Source organism: Camelina sativa, chromosome 6 (assembly GCF_030686135.1).
Source record: "Camelina sativa cultivar CO46 ecotype springtype chromosome 6, ASM3068613v1".
NCBI classification, from domain to species: Eukaryota; Viridiplantae; Streptophyta; class Magnoliopsida; order Brassicales; family Brassicaceae; genus Camelina; species Camelina sativa.
Genome location: NC_141885.1, coordinates 16,808,651 through 16,829,723, shown reverse-complemented (window position 1 = coordinate 16,829,723; position 21,073 = coordinate 16,808,651). Strand labels below are relative to the sequence as shown.

The window sequence follows — 21,073 nt, the reverse complement described above, 5'->3', positions numbered from 1 at the left end:
ATGGTGATGTAAGAGACGAATTGATATGTCTTTTGAAACACACAAACACGTCATTTCCATATGTTTAAAATGAAAACCACAATCGAAAATGGAACTTCAAAATGTAATTCTAACAGCCTTAAACCAAAAAGGCCAATCTAGAATAGTTCAGCTAAGCTACCCACAATTCAACAAGCAATCGATAAACCACCAGCTAACCTAGTCACGTTCAACAAATCCACAATCCAGTATAGTGAACCAACATATCTTCCACATAAATCTCAACCCACATTCATCAGAAACCTCAACCAACCAAACAAATCCACATCAAAAATGAGCAAAAGAGAGAAAACTCCATAATCAAACTTCAAATATTCAAAATCAAAACATGTCTTCTCATGTCCAACACCATAAAGAAACAGTGATAACATTCCAGAAACAAAACTTAACATAAAGAAGCGACTGATAATAATAAACTAAAAGACGAAACCTTTTTCTCTCGAAAAAAAAAAAGTTCAAATCTTTTTTTTTGTCTTACTTAATCAACGTTCTGCATAACATCCTCAGATGTAAACTTGGTACCCTTCTCCTTATCAGCAGCGGCACGTCCCTTAGCTTTCCTCTCCAAAAGCGATTTCCTATCCTTATCAAGACGAAGCTTCGAAATCACCACCTTCGACGGCTGAATCCCAACGTTCACGGTGGTTCCATTCACCTTCTCCCTTGTAATCCTCTCGATGTGAATCACCCATTTGCGACGGTACACCTGGACAACTTTGCCCTCACGTCCCTTGTAGGTACCACGAACGATCTGAACCTCGTCGTCTTTGCGGATCGGCATGGATCTGACGTTGTACTTCTGACGGAGCTCGGTTGACAGAGGCGAGCTCATTATAACACGCCTCTCGCTTGATGAGGCTGTGAAATGAGCCTTCCTGTTCTTCCTGCGGGAAGAGGTCACTCTTGGGTTGTACTTCATTTTCGCCGCCGGGGGAGGTTTTCGAGTCTCTCTCTTTCTAGGGTTTTTTTTTCGAGTGAATGAGGAAGAGACGAAGAGTGTTAACAAAGGTTATATAGTCTGTAGTAGAGCTAGGTTTAGCTGGAAATTAGGGCTTTCTTCATAATGGGCTTGGGCCTGTTTCAGATTTTAATATTTTAGGCTGAGTTTATATAAACTACAGTTTTGGCCCAGAATAAGTTCTCATATGATTAAAAATATAATTTAGTTGGACTAGTTTTTATTAGATGCAATCAAGTTTAACGGAAGAGGATAAGCATAAAACAAAGCGATTGGTAAGGTAACTCTCGTGTTACTATTATTGACTAGTGGTATCCTCATGCAATTTAGAGAAGCTTTTATAATCATGCAATTTAGATTTTGGTGAAAAGAAGAGAAATAAAAACATAAAGCTTGGATGATTTCTGAAATACTATATATAATGTAGTTTATATCTTTGTTAATTTCACAAAGTTATAAAGAAGTTCCTATAACATATAAGAATTAATTCATACTATAAACAATCCATGGTTATTATCACTACAAACGACAAATAAACAAGCAATCAGTTTAAGTTATATAGAAAAAGACCAATCAAACTTAATGGCTAGTACTACTATATATACACAACAGTTTAAGCTAATTTAAACCTAGTTGAAATCTCGTGAAAAAAATTTGAATGTTAGATTAGAACCAATATGTACATTTGTAACACATGTGGGACGTGGTCCATCTTTATATGATAGTAAGAAGGGTTATTGATATGGTGTAAGAAAAAGGAAAAAAAACGCATTTAAAGACTTTCACGCATATAATAACGATCACAACAAATCCATTTATTTCCCATATTGCTCTCACATTTATTGCCTTATTCACTGTTCAATGTTTCCTTCTCTTCTTTACTCTCTCAAAAACCTAACCGGCGATTTCGAATCTTCTTCTTCTTCTTAAGAAGATATCACACCATATATTCTCATTCTTTTTTCCCCTCTCTCTCAAAAGAAAAAAAAAAAGAGACAATGAAGCGATGGACAAACTTAGGGTTTGTAGATACGATCTATGAAGAAGAAGATTACGTCGACCACTCTAATTCTTCTTTCTCTTCTTCTTCATCATCTTTGTCTCTTTCTCCTCATCATCATCAACGACGTATCAATCTCTCTTCTTCTCCTTCCATGGAGGTTGATTCTAGAGTCCATAAATGGTAATGTTCCTCTTTAGTAAATTACCAAATCTTTACCACATTGTAAATTCTCTTTTCTTTTTTTGGGTGCTAATTAATATATTTGCTACAATGTTTATTTTCTATATATTTTTTTTATTCAGGTCGTTGGCTAATAACTCAAAACCTGATGTGTTCGTAATTGTGGGAGGCACAAGGTTCCATCTTCACAAGGTTACACATTTTTTTCAAACTTTTTTTTTTGTCAATTTCGAACATTTTTCATTTTTTCATACTAAAATATCAACGATTTTATGGTATTTTTGTTTGATTTTTAATTATATATTTGTTACAAATTTTAAAAGATGTACACATTTATTGCAAATAGGCAAAGAGGTTTGGTTTTTATTGGGAGGTTATGTGATGTTTTTATTATTGTTATCCCATAGGATCCTCTGTCAACAAGGAGTGGCTATTTAAAACGCCACCTAACGGGCGTTAAAGAATTAACTCTCTCACCGCCGTTAAACATAACGGCTGAAACGTTCTCGTTAGTTGCCAGTTTCTGTTACGGCGCTCACGTTGAACTAACGCCGTTCAATGTCGTTTCGTTGAGAGTCGCCGTCGAGCTTCTTCATATGACGACGGGAGCTGGAGGAGGAGACGGCGGAGGAAGAGAGAGTCTGAGGAACTTGACCGAGTCTTATCTCCGACGAGTCGTCTTCGTCAACGTTGATTACATCCAGATCGTTCTCCGCTCGTGTCTTCTCCAGCTTCCGGAGTCTGAAACGTCGGTGTTTTTGGTCGGACGGTGCGTCGAAGCCTTGACGGAAATCGGAGACGGTGACTGCGTTAACGAGTTTCTCGAGGAAGCCGTAAGTCTTCCCGCCGGCGATTTTAGCATCGTCGCCGACGCCGTGCAGCAGCGGTTCCCGCGTCACGATTTGCTCTACAGAATCGTTGATGCTTATGTTAAGGTAAAGGGTAGTTTCGTCCTTAACCAATCTTAACTGATTAGGTTACGTGTCATCTAATGATTGGATGAAATTGTTGTAGGAACATGACGGAGAGATAACGGAGGAAGAGAAGGTTCGAATATGTAATTCGATAGACTGTGACAAACTCTCGCCGCCGTTACTACTTCACTCTGTTCAAAACCCGAAAATGCCCCTGAGGTTTATCGTACGGGCGATGCTGCAAGAGCAGCTAAACACGCGCCACTCGATCATGGCTGCTGCTGCGGTCGCCTCTACTGCTCCACCTGTTGGAGGCCGACACCGAGATATTGCGGATGCGAGAGACTCCTCCGTGACGCTCGGTTCGCTTCTGCAACGAGACACGGCAGCGAGGCAGAACTGTCGGCTCAGAGCTGCAATGAATTCAACGAGCTCGAGGATCGAGAGCTTGGAGAAAGAGCTCGACGCAATGAAGATATTCTTATCGAAAGAATCAGAGAAGCAGAAATCGGAACGGATCATCATCGAGTCGAGGTCAAGAAGCGTGATGGATTCTACTCGATCAGCTAGTTTCCATTGCGTACAACAACCGAGTAACGTAAACAAGACGCATAGAGGCGAGAGAGGATCGGTTTCAAACCTGAGCACGACGTTCCAACGAAGAAGAGCATCTCTGCATCAACCACAACCGCAGAAAAGTCTCCGAAAAAGACTGATCAAAGGAATAAAGAATGCTTTCTCTACTACATCTAACAAACAAGGAGCCAAGAAAAATGAATATGCAGTCGAGGAGATTTATGATGGGTTAGAAGATTTCGTCTGGATCAAAGACGATGATGATGATGACAACATCTCTGAAGAACTTCACTCTCACTACATCAAGAACAAATAATCTCTTTACTCTACTCTACATAACAAAAAAATTCCGTAACACTTCTTTCACTAAAAGTTTTGTAGCCAAGAAGTGAATGGTTCTATGTTTCTTCTTTGATTAATGAGACTCCAAAACTAATAATAAGTTCAAAAGAAGAAAGCTCGATGGATCTTCACCACATTGCAGACTAATATCTCGCATATTTTTCACGCTGCATATATATATAGCGAGGATTTGTTAAGTTGATGCGTTACTAACTAAGACGAGAATGAAACACAAATTACAAATATGAGAAACCTTACCTTCATTTCCTTTTTCATTATCCTTGCAACAGAAGGTAACCATTGTTCTCCTCTTTCTTTCTTCAATTCTGCGATTCTCTCTTCCTCTTTCTTAGCTTTAGCTTTTGCTGCCGCTTCTTTCGCCTCTAACCTAGCCGAGGCTTTCTTAGCCGTTTCCGTAGCAGAAGTTAAGATATCCGACCCATCAACAGCAATTGATTTTATTCGTTTCTTAAACTGCATTAATCACGGAAAACAGAAAGACATTATTAGCTTTGACAGATTTCATAATCGGCTCAAAACAAAACAATGCTTGAAGTAAAAAACGGGATTAACAACAACAACCTCTTTAGAGTTTCCTTCAACTTCTCTGTCAGGGCGTAAATTAGGCTTCTTTTTAGGTCCTTTAATCTCATCTGTTTGACAAGAAAATCACGAAAATAAGTTTCTCAGACAGATTCATAAACATAATAGGATTCAAGATTCAGATATGGAGTCTCCAAAGAGAGCAAGCGGTGATGACTAACCTACATGATCAAAGATTATGCCAGTTGCACACCGCTTAAACAACCGAACTCCACAGTCATTCTCTGGTTTATCTTCAGGAACATTGACAGGATCTTCCACAAAGTCTAAAGTCTTCTCCAACATCTCGTTCAAAAGGTTCTTAACCTGTTCTCAAGCTTACCTTAATCAGAAACAGTACTCGAGTCGATAAAGCAATACCTAACCAACAATGAACAAAGACTAGAGATAGACAAAGTAGTAAAACACCCAAAATACTGATCACTCATTATACAATCAACTCTCTGGTCACAATAACTCAATGAACAAGTTATTGCAATTAGAACCCAATAGACCAAAACTCCTCTCAAAATTTCAACTTTGCAGAAGATAAATTACATTAACCATTAACAAAAGTCTAATTGCCATCAACAGAGCATTACTCTGATGACTAACCTTGATCTGCCCATGTGTTAGCTTTTTAGGTTTGAGACGAAAATCTCCGTTTTCACGTGTCTGAGTAGCTGCGGGTTTCGCCGCGGAGGCGCCGTAAACGGTGGTTGTGGCTATCGAATTGATTGCAGCTTTCCACTTGGGATCTTCCTCTTCGCTGCTGCTATCTCCTCCACTTCTCTCTCGATCAGCCATTCTAAACAACACCGTCTCCGCGAAACCTCTCCACTTAGTCTCTCCGTCTAACGGCGAACTACGAAATCACCGGCAATAGAAACGTCGACAAAGGGTTTATTGCGGGTGACCTAATTTTAAAATAGGTAAAACCCCTTTTCCGGGTTCAGGTCCGGGTCGGGTTTAATTTTTAAAAGAACAAATTAAAATTTTCCGGATCCGGGTCGGGTTTAATTTTTAAAAGAACAAATTAAAATTTTCCGGATCCGGGTCGGATCATGTAAACGAAAATGTAACAGAACTGTGTCTAGAGTAAATGTAACAGAACTCATCATACACTATATCCTCAAAGTGATCTGTATTCACAAATGGCCTATAGCGTCTCTCTTTCTAAACCTGTAAACGAAAATAGAGCAGCACAACAACAACAGCAACAATAACAATGACAATGACAATGAGCAGCAGCAGCAACACAACAGACCAAAAGAAGAAAGTGAAAAAGTCCTTTTTTGTCCTAAGCAATCTTCTTCTCTGTAGCTGAAGGCAAACGCCATTGTCTATGCCAATATACAGAAACTCTCGACCACATAGGAAACCCGAAATTATACTCAAGAGGCCGATCAGCCGGTCCACCAATTATCAACGGTAACCACAAATATCTCGAATCTCTCAAATCTGCTGGATTCCACCTATCCGCCATAAATATAAACACACCAGGAACACCTGGTAACGGAATCACAAACGTACTCTGCGCGAAAAACGTCGTTGACCGGAATATATTGTTACCACCTACACATGGATTCCCTAATGTCTCCCATGGACCCATTATAGACTCAGCTGCATGAGCCAATGCTTCGTTTGGTGCCCATCCAGTACAACCAGAAGTGATCATGTAGTAAGTGTTTTGGTGTTTGAAAACAGCTGGAGCTTCTCTGTGTTGTCCAACCATGATTCTCTTCATTACCGGCTTCACATCGAGGTAATTCTCGGTTAAAGGACCTATATGCAGCACGCTGTTGTCTTCTGATGAGTATATCAAGTATGCGATGTTATCATCATCTTTGAAGACTGTCATGTCTCTACTGTCGAACCCATGTGGCGATTTGCTGTACAAGTATTCGAATGGACCTGTTGGGTTATCGCTAATGGCTACACCAACTGAAGCTTTAGTGTAGTTTGCATCGTCGATATGCATCCACATCACGTATTTACCGGTGTCTGAATTGTATATCACTTTAGGCCGTTCGAGTACGTTGGATATGTGTAAGTCACGTGTCTCGTCTGTTTCTTCGGCTGCTAATACAACTCCTTCGTTTTTCCATGTCCATAAGTCTTTCGACGAGTAGCATCCAACACCGATTATATCAACCTGAAAACAAATCCAAGAGAAACTGTTTTTCACATTTCTGATTCAAAATTTCAAGATTGTGACATTTACTCAAGAAAGCAAGAAAGTGTAAACTTACTCGAGCGGCTCCTTTCTTGTGAGAAAGATAAGTTGGACCATCTTTATATTCACCATACCAATAATAAACCTTAGATACATCATCATACAAAATGCCACCGCCGTGTGCTTGAATCGGATTGCCTTCAGTATCAGTCCAAATTCTCCCGGGGAAATAGTAATGCGATGTGTCATTAACATCACCCTTGGTAGGACCAAAAGCTGTTTTCATATCGGGGAAAAAAAGATGCCGAATCTGAGAATTCTCGTCGAGAAACTCTTCTACTAAAGTGGTTGGTCTTTTCGGTTTCCGTTTGATAGCTCGAGGAGAACGTTTCCTCGGAGGCGGCATATGAATATTCTCTTCTTCAACACGTTCGAGCTCACGGACAATGGGATGGTGGATTAGTAGTAGCTGAGGTGAGACTTCAGGATCTACTACACTATATCTTCTGCTGTAATATAACATGGTTAGGTGAATCATGAAAACACATCCCACAACTGCTGAGACTAAAGTGAAAGGTGAACAACGCAAAGACGTTGGTTTCTTGTTGTGTTTGTTCTTCATCATCCTCATCTTTGTTCCAAGATCCTATCTCCACAACACACAACCTATGTAGTAGATTCAACACACACACACACACAAACAAAGAAAACATAAGTATCCATTTCCAAGTTACATTAACAAATAAACAAAGTGATCCAAGTAAGCAAAGTAGACTTGGTTTGGCCTAACGCAAGCTAATTACTATATTGGGAGATTACAAATTTTTCCAATGTAACAGATTTGGCTTTAGCATAAGCAAAATAATCAAACTAATGCTATGTTCGTCAAATCAGCAGCTTAATTAGCAAAAAATAAGCATAATTTCTGATACCAGATCCCAAATAGAACAAAAAAATTAGGAGAGCTCTCACCTGAAAGACAAGCCGGAGCCGAAGTTTCCGACATGTAATGAAGAGTCTTAAATAGCTTAGCTTGCTCTGGAGTAAGCAATGTCTGAAGAAAACAACAAATTTTGATATATTCAGATTGTCCGGAGAAGAAGGTCGAACCTGGGAACGTAATTAAGGAACCCAGGAGTAGAAATTGGGTGAAATAAAAGGCATGGGTCGGTGAAGTATTTTGGTTAAGAAGGATCTGTCACGGGAACAAAGAGAGGTCTTTGATGATGAAAATGGTGATTCAGACGTGCGACCAAAAGGACGAGACCTTGCTGATACTTCTCTTTACTAGTAGTCTGATGAGTTTTTGTGTTTTTTTTGCTTTTTCTTGGGATCTTGTCGTGCTGTTTTATTTCACTTATTTTAATTTTAATTTGATTTAAGTAATGTAATGATTGTCCTGTTAATAAAATTTTCTCCTTAAGTATAGGATTCCATTAATCATTTAATGCTAATTATATACCATTTCTTCCAATTTAAAATAATAGCTTCAAGTAGTAGTTTTGTAAAATGTAAATTGTCCAATATACTATGAGAGAAATTTTAAGACGACAAGTAAAGTAATTCGATGAAAATATGCTTTCTTTTTTTTTTTTTTACTTTAGGGAGTTCTGATATATATATTTTTTTTTTGGCCTGTAAGAAATCACACATTTATTGGATTTATATGTCTAGTGTACGTTTTTAAAATTTCTGTAAATCAATGATTGGATAATAATTCATGCAATAAGAAAGTGTGAAACCTATAACGGCGTTAGTGGTTGACCAATTCGTTTTTCACCTCCTTCTTTTTTTTTCTCTTGTCTCTCGCTTGTTCAATTTATTTATTTTTGTCATCTAGTAATATTATAAAACTTGAAAAGTTACATTGAAACAGGAAAACTAAGTAAGTGAACAAGTTCCCATAAACCAAGCCAGCGGAAAAAGAATTCCCAAAACTAAGTTTTATGATCCAAGACAAAGAAACTAGAAATGCAAAACAGATAATATCAAAACCAAAATCGAAAGAGTATAGCTCCTAAACCTAAAAGCAGAAGTAACTAAAGCAACCCTTAAAAAAAGATAAAACCAAAGGAATAGAGAAACTTCTTCTTATCAAATACTTGCAAATACGATTTATCACGAATGCCTACGGCCAATTCGTAAATAACATCTACTTCCTCCTATAATAATGAGAGCCAATCTCTCGAGAAACAAGGACAACATAACCCACTTGTTCAATTTATTTATGTTTACAGTTAATGAAGAAGCCAAACAATTAGAGAAAAGATAATGAAGGGCAACTCTTTAAAACTTTTAATTTATTTATAGTTTTGCAACATAATGAAAGCTTTTATTTTTCCTTTTTCTTTAAACACTAGTTATTTTAGTCAAAATCTCACTCCAATCTTCTAAACAATGGCAGCAAAGACAAAATAAATAAGTAAATCATTCCCTTTGTTTATTAGTATATTTTTAGAAGATAAACTTGACTTCAACCAACATTTAATAAGGAAAAAAAAAAAAAAGATTCATGAATGGAAATGAAAGGTGTAAATAACATAATCATTGATGGGTCGACTCATCAATAGTGGGTCAAAAAAAGGCCCATGACAAAGAACCCATTAACGTATAGATTTCAACCCACAAATGATTGAGAAACGACACGTGTAACTGCACATTCCCGATCATATCAACACCACCGCCAAAATCCTTTGGCGGCTACCACCGACCCCAGCTATAAATACAAAAATCCAAAATGGACGGTACGTGCTCAACACGTGCTTCTTAAAACGCGAGTGGTTTAGGTAATTTATTTATATAATCCATACAATTCTCTTATTCCTAACTTCTGGTGTATATGTGTCACCGTATCTCTCCTCTGATTGGCTAATTCAATTTTGTAAAATAAATAATGAATTAATTTTTAAAAATAGCAACCCCATGAATCTCGGTGTATCAACCAAAAAACACAAACAAAATCTACACCGTTGATTTGGTGGACCAGGAGAAAAATCGAACGGTAGGTTTTATGTAGCTTTGACTCTTTTTAATTCGCCGTCACTGGGAGAGAGAGAGAGAGAGAGAGAGCAGGCCGACGAACGAGGAGGACAAAGAAGAAGAAGAAGAAGAAGCTTCTCTTCTCAGAGAGATCCCGTGGAGGAGAATCTAACCGGCGGATCTGTTTGTTTTCGTGAAATCATCAATGGGTTTGTGGGAAGCTTTTCTCAATTGGCTTCGTAGGTGTGTGAGATCCCTCCTTTCTTCTTCTTCTTCTTCTTCTTCTTCGTATTCAATCTCTCTGTTCTTGTTTTGATTATATTGAGCTTAAAAATTATGTTTTTATCTTTGGATTATTGCTTTATTCCGCTGAATTTTGAAAATTTATGAGAAATTGGAATTGAAATCATCACCATAATCAGCTCAGCTGTACTTGAATCGTGGTCTTGTTCTTAATCTGGTTTAGTGAAGATGATTTTTTGACAAGGTTCTTCTACTTATCATAGGAACGTTCCTGTAGTTTTTATCCTTTTAATTTCAAAGAGACGAGCTTTTTTATAAGCATTAGATGCCAAGTGTTAGGGGTTGTATAGGTCCAATCTGTTCTTCTGTGGTGACATTAAGGTGAAGAAAAGTGAATCTGTCTTAAGATTTTAGATTGCCATGTAAGAATGAGAGAGCATCTTTCAAGTTAGCGGTGTAATTGTGGTTTATGTAGGAGCTGTGAAAAAAATGCCTTTTTTTCATGGCAAATAGTATAGAACAGGTTCTAAAAAAAACTTAAAATTTCATGAAAGAGTGGTTCTTTTTCGTGTTTAATTATGTTTCTAGCTCTCTATGAGTGAGTCGTGCCCTGGACCAAAGTGAGTTCAATTCGGTATTCATTTTTCTTTGTTTGGATATGTTTTTGCAGCCTCTTCTTTAAGCAAGAAATGGAGCTTTCTTTGATAGGACTCCAAAATGCAGGAAAGACATCACTTGTTAATGTTGTTGCGGTAAGTATTATAGTATTATGCTTCCCTTTTGATATTCTCTTTTAACACTCAGAAGATTGTGATTGGGGATCTGATAGCTACTCTCATCTCTTTACTTGTTTAGACTGGTGGATACAGTGAAGACATGATTCCCACGGTAAGCGTTACACTACAATCTCTTATTAAGTTACATCTTTCACCTGCTGTTTGGAATAGCATGAAGAGATTCTCCTTTTGTTTTTTTTTTATCAGGTGGGGTTTAACATGAGGAAAGTAACAAAAGGAAATGTTACAATCAAACTATGGGATCTTGGTGGTCAACCAAGATTCCGTAGCATGTGGGAACGTTACTGTCGCGCTGTTTCTGCCATTGTGTAAGGATCTTTTAGACTCAGGTTTCTCTTCACTTTGTATCTCCCACAATTTGGTTTCATGTTTGATTCCATTTCCAGGTATGTAGTTGATGCTGCAGATCCTGACAACCTCAGTGTCTCGAAAAGTGAGCTCCATGATCTGTTGAGCAAGTCTTCGCTTAACGGTATTCCTCTTTTGGTTCTTGGGAACAAGATTGACAAACCTGGAGCTCTGTCCAAAGAAGCCTTAACCGACGAAATGTATAGCTATTTCTTCATCTGAACTACTCCAAAAACAGCACAATTCAGCTCGATCTAATTATCTTTCTTGCATTCTTATTGTTGCAGGGGGCTTACATCTCTTGCAGATAGAGAAGTCTGCTGTTTCATGATATCCTGCAAGAACTCTACCAACATTGATCAGGTCATTGATTGGCTCGTAAAGCATTCAAAATCAAAGAACTAAAACTTTACCAAGAACATATAGTCTCTCTTCTTGATCTTCTTAGTCTTCCTGTGTTGTCTGGTTGATGATGATGATGATTGTTGAAGACAAATTTTCCTGTGAAACAAGTTGTCTTTATTTGTCTTCTGTCTATCCTGCTGGTCTGGCCTGATTTGGTCCAGTCTTGTCTTTGTATATTAGATGTGGATTGTTTTCTATTCCCAAGGCTTTGCAATTGCAATTTTGGAAACACAAAAAACACAAGTGACCTTATTTTTTTACTCTTCTAATAAAATTCTACGGGCGTTCAGTAGGAAGAGATGTAAACTCTGCGTATTAATATAGCTGCAACTGTAGTTAGAGTCTCTCACATAGAAGGTAAATTGAAACATTGCAATTTCTCATATGGATTCAATGGATACGCAGAGTTTACCTTAGCCAATTACACAGTATGTATGTAAACATGTTTATAAAGTAAAATAATATTTGGTGTGGCTTGTTGCCTCCATTACCTCAGGCCTCTCAACAATCTAATATAAAATTATATATTCTGTACTAAAGTAAAAAAACAAAACTTAGTGCTGTCCCTCGTTTCTCTTGGTTGATATTTTGAGAAAATCTATTATTTGTTTGTTTCAATAAAGTTTATACTAGTCTCTCTCTTCAAGCAAGAAATGGAGCTTTCTCTGATAGGACTTCAAGATGCAGGAAAGACATCAATTGTAAATGTTCTTGCCGTCAGTACAGTATTATGCATCCCTTTTATATTTTCTTAACATTTAGTTGTTGGTGATTGCCTTGGGGAATCTGATAATCTATTCTCATCTTTTTCTTGTTTAGACTGGTGGATACAGTGAAGACATGATTCCTACCGTAAGTGTTACACGACACCTCTTATAAAATACGTATTTCAATCAACACGAAGAGATTCGTCTTAGTTTTTTTTATTTTTTTTTTATCAGGTCGGGTTTAACATGAGGAAACTGACAAAAGAAAATGTTACAATCAGACTATGGGATCTTGGTGGTCAACCAAGATTCCGCAGCATGTGGGAACGTTACTGCCGCCATGTTTCTGCGATTGCGTAAGGATCTTATTAGACTCTCAGGTTTCTGTTATCTTTAATGGCTGGCTCACAATATGGTTTCATGTTGATTCCAATTCTAGGTACGTAGTTGATGCTGCAGATCTTGACAACCTAAGTGTCTCGAAAAGTGAACTCCATGATTTGTTGAGCAAAGCTTCGCTTAGCGGTATCCCTCTTCTGGTTATTGGGAACAAGATTGACAAACCTGGAGCTCTGTCCAAAGAAGCCTTAACAAAAGAAATGTATAGCTGTTTCTTCATACTGAACACACAAAAGGCATTTCATTTAGCTTATGATTATGTTTCTTGCATTGTTAATGTTGCAGGGGGCTTAGTGGGCTTACAGATAGAGAAATCTGCTGTTTCATGATATCCTGCAAGAACCCTACCACCATTGATCAGATCACTGATTGGGTTGTAAATCACTCAATATCAAAGAACTTAACTTCACCAACAACAGATGTCGTCTCTTCTTGATCTTCTTAGTCTTTATGTTGATGATTGTTGAAGACAATTTTATTCGTGTGTAACAAGAGGTCGTCTTTATTTGTCTTCTGTCTCACCTGTTGGTCTGGTCTGGTTTGGTCCAGTCTTTGTCTTTGTATAGCAGATGTGAATTGTTTTCTATTCTTAAGGCTTTAAAATTTCAGAAACACTAAAACACAAGTGCCTTTTGAAAACTTCTAAAAATCCAAGGAAATGGAAATAAGCTCTGTTGTACAATCAATGGACATTGACTTATTTATTTCTTCTCAAACCAGTTTTAAAATGGGTCGCGAGAACCCTGTAAAGTTACTAGGAATAACAGATCAACAGAAGAAGAAAAAGGGAACAGGTTTTACATAGTCAATGGAGTTAGAATACATTACAAGCTGCAGAATGTACACTGTTAACTGACCAAAAACACTGCAGCAATGCAAATTTGAAATAAGGACATAACCTGAAGATTATATCAAAACGATATAATATCAACAATACAGTATCAATAGTACTCATACAACATCAATGATTTCTTAGTTCTTACCGAGTTTACCTATACTTCAAAGCTTTCATTGCCGCTTTTGCAAATATATGGGCAGCTTCAGCTTCGGCTTCTGCTTCATCTGCCTCTCTTGCCGCTTCTTCAGCTTCTGCTATTGCAAATTCTGCTTCTGCCACGGCTCTTGCAGCAGCTGCAGCAGCCTCTTTTTCTGACATGCCCTTTATTATAACTTCTCCATCTACTTGGGATTTAGTAAGGTTTTTGATGCCGTTCTCCTCAGGTTTTGGAGTATTTTCCTTGTTTCCTTCCAAAAACTCTTGAGGAGACCTTAGGTTTTGTCTCGCTCCTTCATCCATATAATTTGGAGATATCCTATATTTGTGCTTTGTCTAAAAGGTGAAAGCAAACGCAAGAAGTAAAACCATTGTTAAGTAAGTAATAAATATGTGATTTTTGCAAGTGGTAGTTTCGACCAAAGTGTTTTCTTTTTACCTTAACTAACGTTCCAACATTTGTCAAATACTTTAGTCTTGAAGACACAAGCCGTTTCATATCCAGTTGCATCTTGAAATTCTCCTGAAAAAATTTACAGCTACACTAAGGTCCTTGATGATTGTATATAGATGAAGCAATGCCTAACGACATAGAAAGAATGCTTAACGACATAGAAAAGAGTACCTCTATATACCGCAAGATCGACTTGCCGTCAGGACCAAAGGGTCTCTTCAAATTGGTAATGGCCTCCAATATAATCTTATCCACACTACAATAAACATATCAGAACTCAGATCAATCTTGAAGAAACTTAGACTAAAGTAAGCCTTTAGGCTTCACTATTCCCATACTCTACATCCACAACATCAAAAATTCATACAAGAAGAAGGCAAACCTTGTAAAAGGTCCTTTAAAAGCTCTTGGTGGTTCACAAGAAGCTTCAGGAGGAGATGGTGCATCAACCATCAGCTGTCCTCCTACATCACCACCAATGTGACCATTAGCCAGAGACACAATGGTAATAGCTGTAGCGTTATCATCTGGCCTAGGACCCGACGTAGGAGCTCCTTTAAGTGCGAGTTTAGCCTTCTTCCTAGATCCCCATAAAGCTGTCACACTTATATTTCTCCATTTGTCCTGTATAATAATGTTTTTAGACAACAATGTAAGTTTCTATACTCTCTCTCTTGTCTTCTCTTTCAAGTTCTTGTTTGTTTACCTTGAGATCCACATTTGAACGAGACTTCAAAACTGAGCTATACTCAGGATCTGAGAGAATGGTACGCCATTTTCCAGTTCCATGTTTAAGTACTCCAGCTTTAAGAGCTGTTTCTTCTTCTGCTGTCCACTTCTGCTTTGGAGCTCCCATTCACACAAGTTTATCACACAAAAAAAAATCAAAATTCTCCAGAACCACACACACACACAACAACAACTAATGAAACTTCTAATGTCTCGACTTCGTTTCTCTGTAAAGCAGATGAAAACAACCAATCACAAAGATCAATACTTTATAATCCTGAATACAAATGAGATGTAAGAGAGAGTTATATCTGGTTTTAATAAAAAACCCATAAGTTTTTTCAATTGCATTAGCAATTCAATAGTAATGCCAAGCCAAATCATCGTTAAGCATGAGAAAAGATTAAAGCTTTCGATCAGGGAAATCGGGAAAATTAAACAAGGAGAGGAAGAAGAAGAAGAAGAAGCGCATGCCTGAGAAAGCTGTAGCGAATGAGAGAGGAAGCTGTGGAGAAGAGTGTCATGGATCAAATTTTGAATCTACAATTGTTGAAGAAGAAGAGACACAAAAAACTTGACCTTTATTTTTTCGATTCAGCTACGAAGGATGATAAAATGTATCGATTTTTTTGAGGAGCCCTTTATTATCCTCCAGTTTATAAATTCGTCTTGAACTTTTTTTAGTTACAAAAACACCCATTTTTTTTTAAACCTTTAATTAGGGATTATTTTGTAAAATTAATGAGGATGAATGGTACTGTATAATGATCCTAGCTCATATCTTTACTGAAAACGTGTTTCCGCTATTTTTTACCATTCATCATATTCATCAAATTTTCACGTTTTCAGGTAACTAAAAAATATTCCCTCTGTATAACAATTTATGATATTTTAGGATTTTTTTTCTTGTATCTTAAAATTGATTTTCTGTAAATTTTATCATTCATGCTAGAAAATTGTAAATTTCAAGAATTATTAATTGAAAATTTGAAAATTTAATGAATTACTATTGGTTAATAATTATGAGAAAAATTAATAAAACTTTTGATGATAAATAGAACAAAATTGAGTTACTTATTTTGTGTTCATCTACTGAAAAAAGAAAAAAGGAATGGCTTTGATACAAAAGTGACAACACACTTTTTACATATACAAAAGATGGGCTGCACATACCCTGATTCAGTCAGTAGTCATAGAGATAAACAAGACCTCAAGTCAAATTCATATTCATAACAAAAATAAAATAAAGGAGAGAAACAAACCCAAAACGTGGACACACATAACCAGAAGAAGAAGATATCTAAAATGTTGATCAAACACATCTTTTTAACATTTTACATTATGGAAAAATACAATGGCATCCTCCAGACGGTCAACGGCTCATCCTCCGATCAAAAGCAAGCTTCCAAGAGACAACAACAACAGAGCATAGCCAAACTGTATCATACAAATACACATTTTTATAAGTACCATTCACAAGCAAGCATATATGTAGACTTTGAATTATCCATATTATTGCATAGCAAAATTTATTACAAAAAATGTATCATCTAGAAAAGGATTAGTCCGTTTCGTCAGCTTCAAGCATTTTAAGACTATATTATAATGTGAAAGAGAGAGATTTGGGTCAACGCACCATCCTTCCATAAAGCCTGAATCCTTGTCTTTCTTCTTCTTATGTGGATCCTGACCATAGTGGGGCGGTGGAGGACCTTGATAAGGATACTGCGGTGGATGACCTTGAGGATATTGCGGTGGAGGATAGCCTTGTGCTGGATATCCCTGACCCGGTGGAGGATAACCCGCCGGAGGATATCCCCCTTGAGGATATCCTGCCGGAGGATATCCTTGTGGTGGATAACCTTCCTTAGGAGGATACCCTGAAAAATAACAACATCAAAAACTTGAGAAACCAGAAACAAAGATACCTATAAACATAAAAGATTTGAAAGAAAAAAGAATTGGTAATTACCTTGAGGAGGAGGAGCACCAACGGGATGGTGTTGATCTTGATAAGACATTTTCTTCTATGGTTTGCTCTTATCTGAGGTTGTATTGTCTTTCTATATAACGAACTCTTTGCTTCTTCTTCTTCGCTGTGAATGGAATAAAAATAGGATTAGTGATAATAATGATGATAAATAAAGGAGGTTTAGGAGACAAAAGACATGTTCTCTCCAAGGACTAATCTTAGATTTATATGATTAAAAACAATTATAAGTAAGAGACGACCAACTCACTTTGTGGAATTGTTCAATTAAAATGCAATTTCCCCTTGACCCACACCACAATATTCTATATTCTCTTTTTTTTTTGGTTATCAAAAATTTTTAGTCTATTGTTAGATGAAACTTCCCCTCTAAACAATATAGGTTGTAATTAAGCCTATTATCATATCATCATCATCCACTAGTACCAGTTAGTGGCCTATATTATATCATGATCTTCCATTAATCGAATAAATACTACTAAGTACTAAGTGTAACATGTTGAGTTTCAACATCATTGATGACTACACTCATGGAAAAGTGGGTAGTCCTTATAATTTTGTAGAAATTGTTTTATTGGTCAAGGTTAATTTTTGCAAAAGGCATTTTATATTTCTACTGGAAATATCCCATTAGAAAAAGTATATCCTTTATGTATATAATCTGCAAAATGAAGTCGAATCAAAATACAATCAACACGATTTATAATACTATCGGAGTGAATACAAGATCTAATGAAGAGTAGAGGGTAGACTCCATTAGTAACAAGTAAATCCTTTGTATTTGAAAAATCTCGATATAATTTTTGAGATTAAGGACGAATTGATAAACCCATTGATGACTAATAAATATAATCTTTCTTGATCAAGAACATTTTCTGCCAAGCCATCTTGTAAAAAGTTAACATTTTACTGATTTCAAGATCAAAAACAAAACAGAACAATGAGAGTTATTCCACAAGATAAATAAAAAGCAATGTTTGTTGCTTCGTGCACAACCAATCTAAGAAGAAACAATTAGGGTTATTACAACAATCGTGCCCTAAAGAGTTACAATACAAGAGTCTCTACAGTCTACACTCTCCTGACTGGTTCAAAAGTTTCCCTGGCTACTTGCTTTTCAGAACCAGAGGAACCATCTTCTGCGCTTAACCGTATCAGTCAATCTACTGGACGACTCCATTATCGGATTTACGCTGATTCTATTAGCATTTTTCACCGCCCATTCGCCAAAACCTGGTGAAGAAACCAATTCCCTCATTGCCTTTTCCGTGCTCTCTTTAGTGAACTTTTCTAACTCTTCCTTCCTTAGCTTTCTTCTCCCTTCTGGTGTTCTGTGGAATGAAGACGGGAATATATCTGAATCAGATAGTGGTACTGTCCTCGACTTCTTGCTGGAACCTGCAAAAACCATTTACACCGATTTTTCAAGAACATTACGAGATAAATGGAATAGTATCAAAGAAATCAGACTCCTAGAGACACACAACAAGAAAGGTCAAAACCTCTAGGAAGAGGATAAGCAAACGTAGTAGCATGGATTAAGCCGGAGCTACAACTCTCAGTTCTTTGCGCTAACAGCATTCTGCTGATACTTTTTAGAACTGTTGAGATGAGAATACTAGATATCAACGCTCCTCCAGCAAGCAAGGGATCTAAAGAGCTCTGTTAATTAACACAATATCATGACTTAAGTTATAATTAAAGATGAACCAAAAGCAATAGTAGAGAAAAAACAACGAAATACCTGAAGGATCAGAACCACAGCAAAAGCTCGGATGGTCCAACAGACATAGATTGATGTACCAATATCAATAGAACCATCTTTTGTCACAACAAATTTCTTAACAGTCCAAAACCCTGACCATGCTCCAAACAAATACACAAATGCAACCAAAAGAATCGCCAGCTGCAAATTTAACATAAAGCCGTTTAAGATTCATATGCATGTGACGTAACAACAAGTAGGCCAAAATCTAAAAAAATATCCAAACTTACATACAGGAATGTGCAAATCTTCACTGATTCCTATCTGCATTGGCAGATCTTGAATTAAACCGCATATGTATTGAAGAGAGTAACCTCCCACACCAATCTGATAAGATAAAAAAAAAAAGGCTTTGATTAGTAAATGTTCGATAAAAACAAAAGGTTTCAAAGAGAAGACAACTCTCACCATAGAGGAGTAGAGAAATAACTCAAACCGACTCTTCCCTCTAGTCGGGAGACGCTTTATCCCCTATACACAATCAGTGATCGAGTTAAACAAAAGGGAAGCAAATAAATTATAAGCAAAAAGCCTTTGATATCGTTTTGAAAACTTTTTACCTGATAAATGATAAGAGTTACAAGAATGACAATTCCAATGGACATGGCACCAATGTAATAAAACGCTACTGCTTTGCTAAGTCTAGAAGCCAAATTCAGCAGCACTATCCCCATCATTAAAAACACGATACGGTACATGAAAAACTCTGCCAAGACACAAACTCTACCTTGTTTAGTTTTATAATTTGCAAAAACACACCAAAAAAAAACAAAGACTAACTCTATACCTTGTTTAGCAACAAACTCCAAGGTGACGACTTCAGATGAGCCACCATAGGTTCTTATATCAAGGATCTTGTAGTCAAAAGGTGACATTATCCCAACCCAAGGTAACCCTTTTGATACTTTCTCCCACTGACCATGAGAGCACATTCCAATTGCACGCGACGAATTCCTATAATCAGCAAGATATTAAACTTGGAATTAAGACAAATCCATGACTGAGGTCGATGACCACATAACACAGATACTAGATTTTTTTTTACCTGTGGAAGCAAATGTCTATACTTGTTTTTATACTGTTCGATGTATTACTCAAAAGGGTCAACTTCAGTGAATGAGCATATCTATCAATGTGCTTAAGTCTTTCTAATCCATTGATAGATATGCTCATTCACTGACAAAGACTGATGAGTCACTCATCGATTTTTCTGTGTGTGTGTTTTTGTTTTTGTCGGAAGAATAAATCTTATTCCGAAGTTGAACAACGCGGTCACATAAATAAATAAGCCATTTCATAGTATTTTGCATACACCAAATAAAAAAAAATAAAAAATAAAAAACACACACACACATATTTCAAACTTTGTGACACATTCATTCATCAAAGAGTAGCAGCAAGAACCTTCTCTAAACGACATGTTGCAGGAACTGTAAGCACAGGAAAGTTCCACTCAACTTCTCCCCAAATTTCACAACTTTCTTGTTGTTGTTTCTCAAGAGCAATCTCCGCACACCAAATCTTATCCTTGTTATAGCCGTCACCACTAGTACAAGGCGATTGATCGACCCACAAAACCGCCAGTTTTCCACCATAATCAGCCAATTGAATACGACAACTTGGAGGGAACTTAGGTAACCTTACCAAACCCTTCAATTTTCTCCACACTCTTGCCTTAGTGTCAAACCATTTGAACACTCCGTGAAAATTAGTGTATAAAACGTTCTCTATCACGCAATAAGAAACCGTATAGAAAACATCTCTTAGCTCATTTCCAACCTTGTCCCATCTACCTTCCTTGGGACTGTAAGCAATCACATCATGATGGCAATGAGACACCAGGTGGAACTTTCCATCAATACATGTGCTTTTGGAGAATGCAAAGTCATATTTTGCCTTGCTGCAAGGGATAGGTTTACTAGGATCCCAACTTTGTGTTTCTGTGTCAAACACCTCAAACAAGTTCTTCGAGGAATCTTCACAGCTTCCTGCAGCTACATGTATCTTTCCATCAAGGACGCTACTAGAAAGTCCCATTGGCTCCACCGGCAAGCTTGGAGCCTCGCGCCACGTGTGAGACATGCAATCCAGAATCATGACGCTAGAGGATACGCCAATGCTGTAGATATCAGAACCAACCGCCACTAGACCCGGAATGTGCGGACGAGGAGAATGGGTAATGGGGACTGTAGCCAAAGCATACCCACTTGTGTCGTCATTGTTTGAGGTTTTATCAGGTTTCCGGCAGAGGGTAAACCAGCAGCTAGAGTTCAAATAAGGTTTCGACATTAAGCACACATAGAGACAACTCTCGGTGCGTCCTAAGACTGACCGGGCATTGTAAAGCTCCGGTGAAGTTAGGATAGATCGAAAGCTCTTGGAGACAAGGGAGAGCGTTGGATAGTACAATATTGAGACACGTGCGACGCAGCTCAATAGCAAATCATTGGGAAGTGACATAATTGGGATCGATTCTGGCGTCTACGACGGCTT

At 37.4% G+C, this 21,073-nt stretch overlaps 9 protein-coding genes and 1 pseudogene across 14 annotated transcripts; 3 read left to right on the top strand and 7 right to left on the bottom strand.

Annotated features, from left to right (window-relative positions):
• Positions 1 to 313: 313 nt before the first annotated feature.
• Positions 314 to 1,049, bottom strand: LOC104791221 (large ribosomal subunit protein uL24z). The gene has a single exon (XM_010517056.3). The coding sequence runs from the start codon at positions 956 to 958 to the stop codon at positions 518 to 520; it is 441 nt and encodes a 146-aa protein (XP_010515358.1). The 5' UTR covers positions 959 to 1,049; the 3' UTR covers positions 314 to 517.
• Positions 1,050 to 1,744: 695 nt separating this feature from the next.
• On the top strand, positions 1,745 to 4,127 carry LOC104791219 (BTB/POZ domain-containing protein At3g49900-like). Its single transcript, XM_010517053.3, has 4 exons — positions 1,745 to 2,180; positions 2,303 to 2,372; positions 2,588 to 3,115; positions 3,195 to 4,127. Exons 1-4 carry the CDS (start codon positions 1,996 to 1,998, stop codon positions 3,984 to 3,986), a joined length of 1,575 nt encoding a protein of 524 aa, XP_010515355.2. The 5' UTR covers positions 1,745 to 1,995; the 3' UTR covers positions 3,987 to 4,127.
• Positions 3,869 to 5,544, bottom strand: LOC104791220 (uncharacterized). 2 transcript variants are annotated; one of them, XR_015559131.1, is made up of 5 exons: positions 5,210 to 5,522; positions 4,781 to 4,921; positions 4,595 to 4,665; positions 4,271 to 4,486; positions 3,869 to 4,179 (listed from the first exon to the last, which is right to left on the bottom strand). XR_015559131.1 is itself a non-coding variant. In XM_010517055.3 (5 exons), exons 1-5 carry the CDS (start codon positions 5,399 to 5,401, stop codon positions 4,156 to 4,158), a joined length of 648 nt encoding a protein of 215 aa, XP_010515357.2. In that variant the 5' UTR covers positions 5,402 to 5,544; the 3' UTR covers positions 3,869 to 4,155. The 2 variants fall into 2 exon arrangements, 1 of the variants encoding a protein (XP_010515357.2); XM_010517055.3 differs by having other exon boundaries at positions 4,777 to 4,921; positions 5,210 to 5,544.
• A 129-nt stretch (positions 5,545 to 5,673) lies between these two features.
• Positions 5,674 to 8,199, bottom strand: LOC104791218 (uncharacterized). The gene is made up of 3 exons (XM_010517052.2): positions 7,743 to 8,199; positions 6,847 to 7,436; positions 5,674 to 6,749 (listed from the first exon to the last, which is right to left on the bottom strand). The coding sequence occupies exons 2-3, from the start codon at positions 7,399 to 7,401 to the stop codon at positions 5,895 to 5,897; spliced, it is 1,410 nt and encodes a 469-aa protein (XP_010515354.1). The 5' UTR covers positions 7,402 to 7,436; positions 7,743 to 8,199; the 3' UTR covers positions 5,674 to 5,894.
• A 1,401-nt stretch (positions 8,200 to 9,600) lies between these two features.
• LOC104791217 (ADP-ribosylation factor-like protein 8a) lies at positions 9,601 to 11,666 on the top strand. The gene is made up of 6 exons (XM_010517051.3): positions 9,601 to 9,992; positions 10,663 to 10,744; positions 10,848 to 10,880; positions 10,976 to 11,097; positions 11,176 to 11,337; positions 11,425 to 11,666. The coding sequence occupies exons 1-6, from the start codon at positions 9,955 to 9,957 to the stop codon at positions 11,540 to 11,542; spliced, it is 555 nt and encodes a 184-aa protein (XP_010515353.1). The 5' UTR covers positions 9,601 to 9,954; the 3' UTR covers positions 11,543 to 11,666.
• A 432-nt stretch (positions 11,667 to 12,098) lies between these two features.
• Positions 12,099 to 13,268, top strand: LOC104791215 (ADP-ribosylation factor-like protein 8a). 3 transcript variants are annotated; one of them, XM_010517049.2, is made up of 5 exons: positions 12,099 to 12,258; positions 12,362 to 12,394; positions 12,484 to 12,605; positions 12,689 to 12,850; positions 12,934 to 13,268. In XM_010517049.2, exons 1-5 carry the CDS (start codon positions 12,196 to 12,198, stop codon positions 13,082 to 13,084), a joined length of 531 nt encoding a protein of 176 aa, XP_010515351.2. In that variant the 5' UTR covers positions 12,099 to 12,195; the 3' UTR covers positions 13,085 to 13,268. The 3 variants fall into 3 exon arrangements, with proteins under 3 accessions (XP_010515351.2, XP_087309307.1, XP_010515352.2); XM_087453181.1 differs by having other exon boundaries at positions 12,102 to 12,267; XM_010517050.2 differs by having other exon boundaries at positions 12,115 to 12,243.
• A 131-nt stretch (positions 13,269 to 13,399) lies between these two features.
• LOC104791214 (telomere repeat-binding factor 3) lies at positions 13,400 to 15,437 on the bottom strand. Its single transcript, XM_010517048.3, has 6 exons — positions 15,300 to 15,437; positions 14,803 to 15,052; positions 14,479 to 14,720; positions 14,268 to 14,352; positions 14,082 to 14,165; positions 13,400 to 13,978 (listed from the first exon to the last, which is right to left on the bottom strand). The coding sequence occupies exons 2-6, from the start codon at positions 14,950 to 14,952 to the stop codon at positions 13,637 to 13,639; spliced, it is 903 nt and encodes a 300-aa protein (XP_010515350.2). The 5' UTR covers positions 14,953 to 15,052; positions 15,300 to 15,437; the 3' UTR covers positions 13,400 to 13,636.
• Positions 15,438 to 16,024: 587 nt separating this feature from the next.
• On the bottom strand, positions 16,025 to 17,061 carry WIH3 (cysteine-rich TM module stress tolerance protein). The gene is made up of 3 exons (XM_010517047.3): positions 16,798 to 17,061; positions 16,462 to 16,705; positions 16,025 to 16,262 (listed from the first exon to the last, which is right to left on the bottom strand). The coding sequence occupies exons 1-3, from the start codon at positions 16,844 to 16,846 to the stop codon at positions 16,217 to 16,219; spliced, it is 339 nt and encodes a 112-aa protein (XP_010515349.1). The 5' UTR covers positions 16,847 to 17,061; the 3' UTR covers positions 16,025 to 16,216.
• A 642-nt stretch (positions 17,062 to 17,703) lies between these two features.
• LOC104791211 (uncharacterized) lies at positions 17,704 to 19,825 on the bottom strand. 2 transcript variants are annotated; one of them, XR_015559128.1, is made up of 8 exons: positions 19,626 to 19,825; positions 19,368 to 19,534; positions 19,141 to 19,286; positions 18,989 to 19,051; positions 18,811 to 18,907; positions 18,560 to 18,721; positions 18,318 to 18,477; positions 17,704 to 18,213 (listed from the first exon to the last, which is right to left on the bottom strand). XR_015559128.1 is itself a non-coding variant. In XM_087453180.1 (8 exons), exons 1-8 carry the CDS (start codon positions 19,751 to 19,753, stop codon positions 17,933 to 17,935), a joined length of 1,200 nt encoding a protein of 399 aa, XP_087309306.1. In that variant the 5' UTR covers positions 19,754 to 19,825; the 3' UTR covers positions 17,704 to 17,932. The 2 variants fall into 2 exon arrangements, 1 of the variants encoding a protein (XP_087309306.1); XM_087453180.1 differs by having other exon boundaries at positions 18,815 to 18,907.
• A 27-nt stretch (positions 19,826 to 19,852) lies between these two features.
• On the bottom strand, positions 19,853 to 21,040 carry LOC104791212 (F-box/kelch-repeat protein At5g51250 pseudogene; annotated as a pseudogene). The gene has a single exon (XR_015559129.1). The product of XR_015559129.1 is annotated as an F-box/kelch-repeat protein At5g51250 pseudogene (transcript).
• Between the last annotated feature and the right edge of the window lie 33 nt (positions 21,041 to 21,073).

Bases quoted from the DNA above. Each gene is read 5' to 3' on its own strand.
- LOC104791221 (XM_010517056.3), bottom strand. From the start codon at position 958: ATGAAGTACAACCCAAGAGTGACCTCTTCCCGCAGGAAGAACAGGAAG.
- LOC104791219 (XM_010517053.3), top strand. From the start codon at position 1,996: ATGAAGCGATGGACAAACTTAGGGTTTGTAGATACGATCTATGAAGAA. The intron at 2,181-2,302 runs GTAATGTTCCTC...TTTTTTATTCAG, and splicing joins GATTCTAGAGTCCATAAATG to GTCGTTGGCTAATAACTCAA. The intron at 2,373-2,587 runs GTTACACATTTT...GTTATCCCATAG, and splicing joins CAAGGTTCCATCTTCACAAG to GATCCTCTGTCAACAAGGAG.
- LOC104791220 (XM_010517055.3), bottom strand. From the start codon at position 5,401: ATGGCTGATCGAGAGAGAAGTGGAGGAGATAGCAGCAGCGAAGAGGAA. The intron at 4,487-4,594 runs GTTGTTGTTGTT...TGATTAATGCAG, and splicing joins TTGAAGGAAACTCTAAAGAG to TTTAAGAAACGAATAAAATC. The intron at 4,180-4,270 runs GTAAGGTTTCTC...ATATATATGCAG, and splicing joins TAATGAAAAAGGAAATGAAG to CGTGAAAAATATGCGAGATA.
- LOC104791218 (XM_010517052.2), bottom strand. From the start codon at position 7,401: ATGAGGATGATGAAGAACAAACACAACAAGAAACCAACGTCTTTGCGT. The intron at 6,750-6,846 runs GTAAGTTTACAC...ATTTGTTTTCAG, and splicing joins ACAAGAAAGGAGCCGCTCGA to GTTGATATAATCGGTGTTGG.
- LOC104791217 (XM_010517051.3), top strand. From the start codon at position 9,955: ATGGGTTTGTGGGAAGCTTTTCTCAATTGGCTTCGTAG. The intron at 10,745-10,847 runs GTAAGTATTATA...TTACTTGTTTAG, and splicing joins CACTTGTTAATGTTGTTGCG to ACTGGTGGATACAGTGAAGA. The intron at 11,098-11,175 runs GTAAGGATCTTT...TTCCATTTCCAG, and splicing joins CGCGCTGTTTCTGCCATTGT to GTATGTAGTTGATGCTGCAG.
- LOC104791215 (XM_087453181.1), top strand. From the start codon at position 12,196: ATGGAGCTTTCTCTGATAGGACTTCAAGATGCAGGAAAGACATCAATT. The intron at 12,268-12,361 runs GTATTATGCATC...TTTCTTGTTTAG, and splicing joins ATGTTCTTGCCGTCAGTACA to ACTGGTGGATACAGTGAAGA. The intron at 12,606-12,688 runs GTAAGGATCTTA...TTCCAATTCTAG, and splicing joins CGCCATGTTTCTGCGATTGC to GTACGTAGTTGATGCTGCAG.
- LOC104791214 (XM_010517048.3), bottom strand. From the start codon at position 14,952: ATGGGAGCTCCAAAGCAGAAGTGGACAGCAGAAGAAGAAACAGCTCTT. The intron at 14,353-14,478 runs GTTTGCCTTCTT...TGTTTATTGTAG, and splicing joins TTTAAAGGACCTTTTACAAG to TGTGGATAAGATTATATTGG. The intron at 13,979-14,081 runs GTAAAAAGAAAA...TTCACCTTTTAG, and splicing joins ATGTTGGAACGTTAGTTAAG to ACAAAGCACAAATATAGGAT.
- WIH3 (XM_010517047.3), bottom strand. From the start codon at position 16,846: ATGTCTTATCAAGATCAACACCATCCCGTTGGTGCTCCTCCTCCTCAA. The intron at 16,706-16,797 runs GTAATTACCAAT...GTTATTTTTCAG, and splicing joins TGGTGCTCCTCCTCCTCAAG to GGTATCCTCCTAAGGAAGGT. The intron at 16,263-16,461 runs GTGCGTTGACCC...TGTATGATACAG, and splicing joins TCAGGCTTTATGGAAGGATG to TTTGGCTATGCTCTGTTGTT.
- LOC104791211 (XM_087453180.1), bottom strand. From the start codon at position 19,753: ATGAGCATATCTATCAATGGATTAGAAAGACTTAAGCACATTGATAGA. The intron at 19,287-19,367 runs GTATAGAGTTAG...GTGTCTTGGCAG, and splicing joins GGAGTTTGTTGCTAAACAAG to AGTTTTTCATGTACCGTATC. The intron at 18,908-18,988 runs GTGAGAGTTGTC...TTATCTTATCAG, and splicing joins TATTTCTCTACTCCTCTATG to ATTGGTGTGGGAGGTTACTC.